The sequence below is a fragment of the Vavraia culicis genome (genome assembly GCF_000192795.1).
Source record: "Vavraia culicis subsp. floridensis unplaced genomic scaffold supercont1.11, whole genome shotgun sequence".
NCBI classification, from domain to species: Eukaryota; Fungi; Microsporidia; family Pleistophoridae; genus Vavraia; species Vavraia culicis.
Window position 1 is genome coordinate 24,570 of NW_007360614.1, and position 11,797 is coordinate 36,366.

General features: G+C 38.8%; 3 protein-coding genes across 3 annotated transcripts; all 3 read right to left on the bottom strand.

Moving 5' to 3' along the window:
* Positions 1-577: 577 nt before the first annotated feature.
* VCUG_00837 (WNK protein kinase) lies at positions 578-3,396 on the bottom strand (the record flags this gene model as incomplete). Its single annotated transcript, XM_008075666.1, has 1 exon — positions 578-3,396. The coding sequence occupies exon 1, from the start codon at positions 3,371-3,373 to the stop codon at positions 578-580; it is 2,796 nt and encodes a 931-aa protein (XP_008073857.1). The 5' UTR covers positions 3,374-3,396.
* Positions 3,397-6,545: 3,149 nt separating this feature from the next.
* VCUG_00838 (uncharacterized protein) lies at positions 6,546-7,642 on the bottom strand (the record flags this gene model as incomplete). Its single annotated transcript, XM_008075667.1, has 1 exon — positions 6,546-7,642. The coding sequence occupies one exon, from the start codon at positions 7,640-7,642 to the stop codon at positions 6,593-6,595; it is 1,050 nt and encodes a 349-aa protein (XP_008073858.1). The 3' UTR covers positions 6,546-6,592.
* A 518-nt stretch (positions 7,643-8,160) lies between these two features.
* VCUG_00839 (uncharacterized protein) lies at positions 8,161-8,829 on the bottom strand (the record flags this gene model as incomplete). Its single annotated transcript, XM_008075668.1, has 1 exon — positions 8,161-8,829. The coding sequence occupies one exon, from the start codon at positions 8,827-8,829 to the stop codon at positions 8,161-8,163; it is 669 nt and encodes a 222-aa protein (XP_008073859.1).
* Positions 8,830-11,797: the final 2,968 nt, after the last annotated feature.

The following is an 11,797-nucleotide window of genomic DNA, read 5'->3' on the forward strand; positions in this document are numbered from 1 at the left end:
TTCACTCACTCCTTGCCAATCAACACATTCAATCATTCACTCTATTTCACTCACTCCCAGTCAATCCGTATTTCAGCCCCTGTTCCGTACCCTCTCATGATATTGCCCTGCCAATTACGTGCAACTTATCCTATCGAATACAAAAGCATTCTTCAACACATTTTTTCGTTAAAAGTACGTTTAATTATCTTCTCCTATCTTTTTCAGCACTACCATTCATAAATACGCACTATACCCTAATATCACATCTCCTTATCCTTCAAGAATGCACCATTATTAAAAACCCTTCAATTTTAGAAACTTAAATACGTTCATCCCTCCTCTTCCAAAGGCAGCCTCTATTACACACGTATGGTTATTGACAAAGACACTGGATAAACTATTATTACATGGCATCACCTTTAGATATATCTTATTAAATTTGTAACGATGTATTGATCCAAGGTACCTCACCAATACCATCAATTCACACAAATACCACTTGTACAACACTCTACGTACCATCTGTATAAAACACCCCCATTGTACAACAATCACTTTACTAAACCAAACTAATTAACATAATTTAAAGACTACCTCACCTCACAAAAGGTAATCTTCCCTTTCTATTTAAAATATTTTTAAGGATCCTGTAGCAGAACACTGACAGTCCCAGCTTGTTCCAATCCTTAGAATGCAGCGACTTGAACTCACCAACCGTACGTATCTCCTGATTGGTAAGCTTGGCCTCCCACAGCGACGCATTCTCAATCTTACATGCAAGCGTACACACATCAACGATGAAATCTTTGATTTGCAGGTCATCTGTGTACTCAGGTATTGAGGTGTTCGTTGTTTGGTGCTTCTCTTTAACAGGCTGTCTATCTTTGCCGTACAGGGTGTTCATCATTGCACGTGCTGCAAATACGGGTAGACCAAGTGCATCCCAGTCTTCTTCCACGAGCAGTTTAAGATCTTCTACCGTGTCTATCTCCTGTTCCTTGAGCAATTTTACCCATTCATTTGCTATATCAGGCGTTCTGTTCACTATTGATGCTGTTTCATTTACGAAATCTTCAATGCTCACTCGATCCTCATCCTTCACGGCTTTCTCATCGTGCGTAATATCCTTGCCATGTTCCGTTTTCTGAATTATTGATGGCGAGTCCTTGCCTTGCTCCGTTTTCTGAATTATTGATGGCGAGTCCTTGCCTTGCTCCGTTTTCTGAATTATTGATGGCGAGTCCTTGCTCTGCTCCGTTTTCTGACCAGCAGAAACCAACATACTCCTACTTTGCTCCATCCTCTGATACGTGCCATCCCCATCATATACACTCTCCTTTAACCCCATATTCTGACCCAAAACATCATTTTCAGCCTTTTTATTTTCTTTTATTTTATTGCACGTACCAGATGTACTACCCACACCCTCTTTCTCCACATTGTTCTGGCACGCACTATCACCAACACCCTGCTGCCCACGAATTACATACTCAGCAATAGCTCCATTACGTGCCTCTTTCTCCTTTTCGCTGTCTCCCAGCAGTACACCATGCAGTGAGCTGCTCTCCAATGGATTAACAATTATAGCCGTACTAGCGTCCTTTGCAGCAAAATCTTCAGCCGTAGACTCACCGTTGTATTCAGTGATACTGTCGCTGTTACTAGCGGTACTTTTATCACCATCCCCTTTCTTATCGCCATTCTCATCTTTATCACTGTTCCGATCCTTACCGTTCCTCTCATCCTTAGACCTGTCCTCATCGCCATCAACCACCGTGTCAGACCTTATCACTGTGAGCACTGGTGCATCATTCTGCCCATACACCTCCCTGCTCTCCACCACAAACGAACTACCGCTCTTCTCCGACTCATCCTCTCTAATCCTTTTCTCCATTCTTTTGTCCACCATTCCAAGCTGATCAACTACATCACGATCCTTTGTTTCATCAGGAGATGCATACTGGTGCACATCACATTCTTTCATCCTCTCATAATCAATTTCGCTGTACTCCTCCCCATTAACACCCCCTCCACCACGACTAGCATAGGCATATCCCTGATCAACGTCCATGATCAAGTGCTCACCGAGTTGTATCTGCTTAATCTCAATCATTCCAACGTCGAAAATGCCCTCTTCTACAATATTCAACGATTTAATCTTCTTCGCACGTTCTATACTCGTTTTAAAAAGATCGCACAGCTCGGCATACATGTTTGTACGGATGATTTCTTCCTCAAGCATTTCAGACATCACGCTGTCGATCGTATCCTTGTCATGATGGAATTTAAAACGGATGAACTGCTCGGACTCGGGCAGGTGCAGCTGGAGATGCATGGCATCAGGTTGTATTGATATGAGCGTGCATTGCAGGTTGTTCTTGCTCCTTGCAAGCTGCAAAACGGTGCCTGGTCGCTCACAAATACAGAAATGGTTGCACTGCTCGTCAGGGAAGAAGACATGGTGCTCGAGCAACTCGTCCACGGTGATACGGTCGTAAACTGAAGTGATGCAACGAAATATGAGGTGTTTAAGACACGAATCTCTGATTTTGTGCACCGCAGACGGTAACTGGCCAAGTAGCACCTTCTTGAGCAGGTCAAACTCATCTTTGCACTCTGCATATGGCCACGTGCCCGTGCACAGCTCGATCAGAAGGAACCCAAGGCTGTACACGTCCACTTCCTCGGTGTACCGCGAACCTTCATAAATTTCTCGGGGCAGAAACTCAGGGGTGCCCACGGTGGGCATTCTATTCTTAAACTTCGCTTCAGAAATGCCGAAGTCGCCCAATTTTACGATGTCGGTTCCATCACGCACCGACAGAAAGACGTTCGAACACTTCAAATTCTTGTGTATGATGTGCATGCCATGCATGCACTTAAGCCCAGCCAAAATCTGGTGTAGCCAGTCAAGAAGACGCTCTCGCGTGGGCATACCATGCTTACCGATGTACTCCTTGATGTTACCCTCGCTCATCTCCTCGGTGATTGTCACGTAGTCGTCCTCATACTGCCACGAATCAATGATCCGTATCAGGTTGGGATGCTTGCACGCTTTTATACGTTCCATCTCCTCAATGTATGTATTTTTGTCGATGAGCTCCTGGTCAAGCGATGAAACGGTAACTACGTTCCACACCACGCCCACCTTCTTGTACTCCTGCACCTCTCCATGCTCATTCACCTCGGGCAGCTCACCCGATGTGTACGGCACCTTCTGCTTCGCCCGAAATATCTTCTTGTAGTTGCTGCTGCCCAGCCTGCATCCCAGTTTCACGTACTTCCTGTTTGGCGATGATTCTATTATCTCGTCCGGCTCGTACACTTCCATATTCTCGAACTCCTCTTCGTTGTTCAACGGTGTGTGCATTGCGTTTTGTTTATTTCTCATGCACGCTTTTTATTTTTATAGGGCAAGAAAATGTCGCTTTTTTAATGTTAAATTAAAAATTGGTGATCATCACGGCACACAGCACAGCACGCACCGGAACGCGTGTATGTGCACCAGGCACCTCCATACCACGTTTTTTATCACCTGTGAAACGATCCGTTAATATCGCAATTTTGAGCAATTGCGGTTATAAAAAAGGACGTAACGATCTAGAGAAACGTTCTTGCAGCCAAAAAGTGTCTCAGCACCACCAAAAAGGTGTTCTTCTACAAATGATGCTGATCGCGTAACACTGATCGTAAGGAAAGTACCTTTTTATTTTGACTGGCAATTAATTGGGAACACCTGATACTTTTATATTAAAAGTACGTTTGCCATTACTTCGTGCCACATCATCCAAACAAGCACACTTTTCTTGTGAGAACATCTGGTAAATGAGCAAAGGAAAATTTGAGGTGTGGTGCGGGGTATTTTGGTTCAGCGATGATGAAAAGTTCGAAAAAATAAATATTTTGGTGCTATGGAACAGAAAATGTTAAGATGATGGGAGGAGAAAATACCTTTCAACTCTGAAACAGTAAGGTATTTTAATCCTAAGGAACTGCCAATTCCCCAGTTCTAAGTAAATGATCACGACACCAAGAAATAACAAACCGGCTAATACCTTGATACATGTAAAATAACGGAATATTTTGTTCTTTCAGCACGTGAGAATGAGCATGTGATGCGCCCATTACCATGTACAGCACATTTTCTTATTATATTCATCATATACGTACCGTTTACGGCTGTGCAGGCCGATAAGAATGGTTTCCCTCTTCACATGCGGATTAAAGGATCTGATCGTTTCTGTCATGTTTACAAATTACGATCACTGTGCTTTACAGTGATGTAATTAAAGAGAAAAGACTTTTGCGAACGAATCATTGCGGTACGGCTATCTAAGGTATGTGTTACTTACCACTGCTCTGTAACAGTTCGGCAGTGTGCCCGGCCCTCAACAAAATTTTTTAAATTCCTCCGTTATTTCACACAAGAACGGAAAAAACGTGTAATAATTGCAGTTTAATACTTTTTGTGTGACTGTGCTTGGAAGAGTTATAATGTTATAAACTGCGGTACCTATACCTGAGCATTGATCTCAAGACGTGGTGCGGAACGATGTTCTACCTGGTATTCCGGCTCCAACAGCACAAAATAGCGCTTATTCTGCACGATAGAGCAACAACAGCACGTTGAAGCGCTTGTAGCGATGAGCGATAGTATTACGAAAAATTTGCACAAATAAGTGATGCACGCGAAAATGAACGCATACAACCAATCACGGGGTAAAACAAGACGAGTGTACTATAATAATACTAAATAATTGCCGCTGTACATCATTTCTTTGTTTTAATATAGAAACAGATCAAGCCGTGATCAAAATCTCGAAAGGTGTCATCAAATCCGCAATTTAAACATTATTTTTGCAAAACGTGCCATAAAATGCTCACAATTCAAACGCAATAATAAAGTTCTCTTTATAAATCATCAATAGCACACAATTTACGCCATAAACACCCTCCGGCCGATGCATCACTCGAAAATACGGTGGTGTATTGCACTATTTGGGAGGATGTGAGAAAAATTGGGAAATGAAATTTATCTTGTGATGATGGACGAGTAAGCAATTAGATGGCACAAAAATATCTGTGCTGTGATAAAATATTATTTTGCTCTGTTTTATTCCTCAAATTTTGTTTTGCACCAATTGTGTCGCATTCATAGCTGCTAGTTCTTGATGTTCTTTTGCTAAAGCACGTTTAATAGCATGGTCTTTTAAATGAGATCGATTTACTTCCAAACTACCGATTAAAGCGTTTACCCAGCATTCTACTCCTCGCTACTTCTCCACGCTCATTCATCTCTACGCTCTGTAAATGTAGAAATACAAAAAATTACAAAACATACAATTTAATGTCTTAGCCATGAATTAGCACACACATCAAATGTGGCCAGAATATGATTGAACACCCATTACTGTCCGTTAACTGTTATTATACAGCCGGTGCGGCATGATTTGCCGGCGTAACTAAAGCAATAAATAAATTTAGTTCTGTTCATCACGAACTGCAAATCCATATTTTTCACCAAAGGCATATTACTTACCGTCCTGCTGGTTCACGTGGTGACAAAACAGAACGTAACAGCGTGATAAAACTTTGTTGGTATGATGCTTTTTACCGTTCACATAAAAAAATCATTTCAGCCTTAAAACGTACCTTTCTTGCTTTATTGTTTATAACAGGTAATCATATCCACAAAATGTACCGGTAGTGCAGTATGTTGAATTGTTCTTTGCACAGGATCGTTTTAGGAGTATAATTCAAAAGGATAAAATTATGTATGCCAACCATACCACACAACGATGTCCGTGGTGTTTGTGTGGCAAAATATTGTGCACGACATTGAGACTGCAAATAAAGCAATTAATTGTGCCTTATGGCACGTACCTGTCTTGTAAGATGTTACTCTTACCACACGCAGTGACGAACGGAGGTATCAATGGAACGAATAATCACAGGAAAAACTGAATTTATAAGGAACTCGGATTGATGAGCTGAAAACGATATGTCGTATTTCACACGAAACGATCACGAATGTTGTTCTAAATGGAACTATGGAGTATGGTATTGGCATGATATGCTTGTATAAATGATGCTCTTATATGGTGCACCACAATTTACCACATGCATGTATCATAAAAATACGTAAGGGCACGTATTCACTTGTTATGAACGAATTCGTTACCGATTCGTATGTTTCATGTACCAGAAATTGATGCTAAAGGAAGATTGAAAATCAACATTTGGGCAAGATTGGTATTGATGGCAGTGCACATGCTTGTTAAATATGATAAAAAGATATTATCGCGGTACAAGATTGGTATTGATGGCAGTGCACATGCTTGTTAAATATGATAAAAAGATATTATCGCGGTACAAGATTGGTATTGATGGCAGTGCACATGCTTGTTAAATATGATAAAAAGATATTATCGCGGTACAGGGTGCAATTGAGTACTTACACAAAAAATATATCGTAAACACAGATATTACTACACAGCAGGATCAATTGCGTGAAACCTCTCATTAGCAACTAAAACACCATCGTAATATAACGCATCCGTGTACACGTGAGGAGAGTGAACAACACTACTTGATTTTCAACATTCATTTATCATAAAATTTTTGCAAACTTTTCAACAAGCGACTCATCAATTTCGTTAGTCTCCATTTCATCCGGATCTTCGTATACCACCCGTCCTTTATTTTCAGAAATATTTCCTACTAGTGCAGAACAGTCTTCGAAATCGTTGCCGTAAATCATCAATTTGTTGATCATGATATCTTTTGAGTAGCTCTCAAGAAGATTTACTCCTTCCTGAGATATATTGTTGTATGAAAAATCAAGAACAAGATTATTTGCGGTTTTATGTGCTGTTGGTGCCGCTTTTTTCGCCATATTCTTGCTGGCCTCAGTTATGAATGCCTCTAATCCCTCGTTTCCTATCAAACAATCGCCCAAGAACAACTCTTCAGTGTCCCAGTTCACAAAATACCGTCCCAAATTTCTGCATCCATTCACAGATATCAAATTGTCTCGTAAATCGAGGCTTTTCAAGAAGTGAAATTCAAAAGATGTGATAAAATCATCCATATTGACCCTCTGTATCGTATTATACTGTATTTTGATCGTTCTCAAATTCGGAAATGCACTCAACGTCCTTCCTATTTCTGTTGCGCTGTAATCCAGCTTATTTTTTGATATGTCTATGTACTCCAAGTTACTCTTATCTTTTACCTGTTCCAATGCTCTCGCCAAATTTTTTCCTCCTATTGCGCCCAGTCCGCAATTATTCATCCTCAAAACTTTCAATTTGTCCGCTCTAGTCAAAAACTCAAAGAACGGTTCTGGTAGAACTGCACTTATAGCATTCTCCGACAGGTCTAATTCCACCAAATTCGCTGGATCAACAAACTCGCCGATGATACTTAAACCGATCAGCAGCTCACTGCTGGGCAAAGCACTAAAAATTTTTGAGGCGATGAGTCGTTCTAATTTTGTAATTTTTTTGAGCTCTTTGAACAGCTCTTTTAGCGCAGGAGAATGGAACACGTTGCCTGTTAAGTTTATTATTTGTATTTCATCGCTTATTTTTTTTGTGAGTGCCTGTATGTCCTCCTTGTTTTTGTACCTTTTTCCCTCGTCTGCTATTGAAAGTATCATCGCGTGGGTTAACTTAAATGAGAAAAAATTAAATAAATGGGAAGGTGCATATAATTTACGAATAGCTGTGAAAACAGAGGATTCCATTCATAAGACCACAATATTAACGGCAAAAGACAATAGGAATAGTCATACACGGCCAAGAACGATAATACATCTTCCAATACAATAATTACCATACAAATTACCAACTACGCTTTATATTGGTGATTTAGCACGTTTGATATTGTGACCTTGTCCTAATATAGAAATATAATTCATAAAAATATCGTATACAAAGCAGAGATGTTCTATTCGCATTGCTGATGCACCTGATGGATTGAGGATCGAACAAACGTAATTATTGCTTTATGGACTACGCTCTATCAACGCATGGCATATATCACCTAATAAAAGCGATGGTTTTGCTTTAATTCGTGATATGGAGAATAGATCGATTAAATTATTTTTTTGAACTGTGAAAATGAGAAATATACTCAACATTTTACGAATTCTCCCCTTGATTTAATTACCAGTGCTTAAAACAATGTTAACAAGAAATAACTTACCACTGCAATATACAAGAATAAAAGAAGCGAATTAGACGGTCTAAAGTAGATGTCAATATGCTCTGTGAGAGTGTTTTCAATTGTCATACCAACTATACGTCTGTCTGTGATCAACTCATAATTCGAGTATTCTTCATTTTTGGTTTGACCAAAACACTCTGGTTGTGCCGTTGATAAGCAACCCTCCATTCTGTTGGCGAACTGCTCGCTGTCCTTTTGTTGGTCTGCATCCGCTGAGTCCTGTAACTCATTTTTGTTCTCGCGATAAAACGAATAAAATCTACTACGATAATAATTAACATCTTCTCCATTAATTAGAGCAACAACATCCCTTACATTGCCCCAGCTCTTCACCAAGAAATAGTTTCCGTTTTCGTCCTGGCATAATATCCCATTCCTTTCTTGAAACTCGCAATATGCACCTTCACTAGCGCCATGTTCACCTGAAATGAACCTTACCAATAAAACATCCAGACTCTCACAATTCACTTCATCGTTACGCGCATCATCGACTACGGCAACATTTGAACCGATGCATACGCTACTGATATTCCATGTCTCACCACTCTCATTAGGATTAATACAGAAAGCTTGAAAAAACGCACAAAATGCAGATAACATAGTTACCATTGTAAGCATGTGGTGAGGGGATATCTGCGTTTTATTTGCAATGATTAAAATGTCAAATCAATCAAAAGTTTTTTTATCCTTAGTATGCTTTTTAGCGTATCAATTCGTAAAAAGTATATTTTCTTACACTTTTTGGTGCCTCATACCCATGAAAATTGTTGCAATGTTATCCAAGTAACATGTTGCAGGACTTGCCATACCTTTTATACTTTTTATGGACGTATAATCCTTATTCATTACAAATACGTTTTAGTAAAATTCTTCTATGCCACATTTCACAGAGTGCTATGCTTCAACTGAAACATTAAGACCTTTTATTATAATTTTGCAGAAGTTTTACGTAGTAGTGGGTAAAACATCAAGAACTTCGAGTATTGTGCTCGAAAATTAAACAAATATCCCGGGAGGTCCTTCCTTTTTAGTGTAATTACGCCATGGCGTTCCGACATCGATGAATACGAAATTTAAGATAAAACTATTTCATCACAAAATTAGACATGGTCTTAGGTACGAACTGGCAGGAAATTATCGACTCAGATGAGATTGTCAAATAAGCGATGGAAAATCAGAACCAGCTTTATGTGTAAATTCACGGCTTATTCTTTAGACCTTTCGGCGAATCAAAAATATACAAATGTACGAGATCGGTTCATCCTTGGTGAAACAAATGGACAAGCACGAATTAACACTGAGGCAGTAAAATGTAGTCGTGCCATCCACAAGACCAGAAATTTAGAATAGCATAACGAACACCCTTGAAGAAAAGCTGGCATGACCAATAGTGGCTATGATTCGCGGATAACCTCGTAATGAAAAATACAACATGTACTTTTCGTTTTAATTACCTCATATAAATGAACTTATCGTCCTTTTAGATGTAGTTAGCAAGAAATATGCCGATAATTTTAGGTAAGTGTCACCTGCTGAGGTGTTGAGCTGGAAGGTGCGTTTCTTCAAGCAAAGCAATTCTTTTAACTATGTTTTAAAATCTGAAAATGGTAATTTATCGTTGAACATGCACGTAAGAAAATTTTGAGTGGTTTATGAGGCTGCATAATAGGAATAGATTTCTTTCTTCGGTTTTACATCATGGTGGAGTGTTTCCATGAGTTGATAGTACACAATCGTTGTATTAAAAGTTGCCACCAACATGATCACCATGGTCTTTTCTATCTCAACGAAATATTATATCAAGAATCGCAATGGTGGGTATTACCAAAGCTTTTTTGTCGCATTTCAAATGCGTGCATCTTCATAATGTGGAATGATTTACTATTCATAATCTACACCGGTAGCTGCTACGCTATATGTCGGGCCATTTAACAGTTCGATTAATCAACCGTGAGACAGAGTAAATATTGTTATAGTGGTTATAACGCATGGTTATTGAAGTAACAATGTGCTTGATTTGGAAGATTAGTGTTATTCTAAATTATATCATTGATAATTTAAATTTTACCATTTTAGACAGATCAACTTTGTTGCAATAAATATTTTTAATTGACTCGTGGAACCATCTGTGATCCTATGTTTGATGCTTCAGTATGTTTGAGCGGGATAAACCTCCCAATGGAGTTATTATTCGGTAATAAGATATCATATAAACATGTCATTGTGTTGAGTTTACAATGTCGTATACATCCGTTATGAACTATTCGTTGCTTGCTGTTTGGTGCCACCGTCTAAGACTGGTAGCAATTATTCAACCAATACCGAAATATCCCTCTGTTTTGTGCTCAAATTGCTTAATTAATAAAGGCTGTCCAAGCCATTCAAATATGTACATACAACGTAACATTCAAATTTACCGTATTTTTTGAGTACGAACAGCTATACCAAACAATAGGACATTGAAACGTAAATTCGAGTGTCTGGTCGGATAGATTGTCATATTTTAACACTGATATGTGTAATTACGTGACTTCCTGCATTTTGAGAAACTAATCCAACATTACCAATTGCTCACTGGTAGCCCGCCAAATAGGAAATAGAGAATGCACTGAATATGATTTATACGTAAAAACTGCGTATCAATGATATAAAATGTTACTCGTATCAAGTGTTATTAACTCATTAAACGATCTTTAATGTTTTCTCTTTTGAAAGTTCATTTATTGGGATGAATACCAGATTTACTCAGATCGTTTATTCAAAGCGTCCTGTTTTCATCTGATAGTTCAGTACTAGCACAACACCAGCGACCCAATGTTTTGCCTTTGACAGGTCGATAAAGCCGTCAGACGAAAAGCATGTCATTCAGATACTGTTTACGATTTAATATAGTAGGATGTTTATTAAAAATGTTAAATGAAAAGTAAAGCTCAACAAACAAATTGTTGAACACTATCTAGAAGAGATGCACTGAATGGATTGTAATCGTAGACATCTCTCACGATGTAAAGTTTTATTTTCTAGAACTGTTTAGGCGGTCAATTGTCCTTTGCAGAATGTAATTCTGTAGGATTAGCGCATATTCACCCCATACCACACTAAACAAGTTAAAACAGAGACTATCTCGCGCATACATGCAGTAATGTGGCATAACGTAAAGAAAACAGATCTTAATGCTTCCAAGCACGGAATAAACATGTTGATACCAGATTTGCGCAACAATATTGCTAAATTGCCGGTAAATGATTTTATCACACCAATCATATTTTCCACCATGATAAATTAAAAGCTCGCAGCGGAAGAGAATGCGTTCGCACCGAGTCTAGGTTTCAACAACGTTTGCTTTCGTTTTGACAGTTTTATTTGAAAAGGTATATCCGTGTCTTGGCTGATTAGCCATTTTAATTAATTAACCATTTAAATTTTCTTGAATTTGGGGTGACCTCTGACTGAGAGCCAAGTCACATTGAGGACTAGATAGTCAAGAAAATAGCATACTCACTCGGACATATATTAAAACAGCGCTACTGATCGAAGAATATGAGATAAAAATAAGAGTAATTTATCAAATAGTTTTTTAATAATT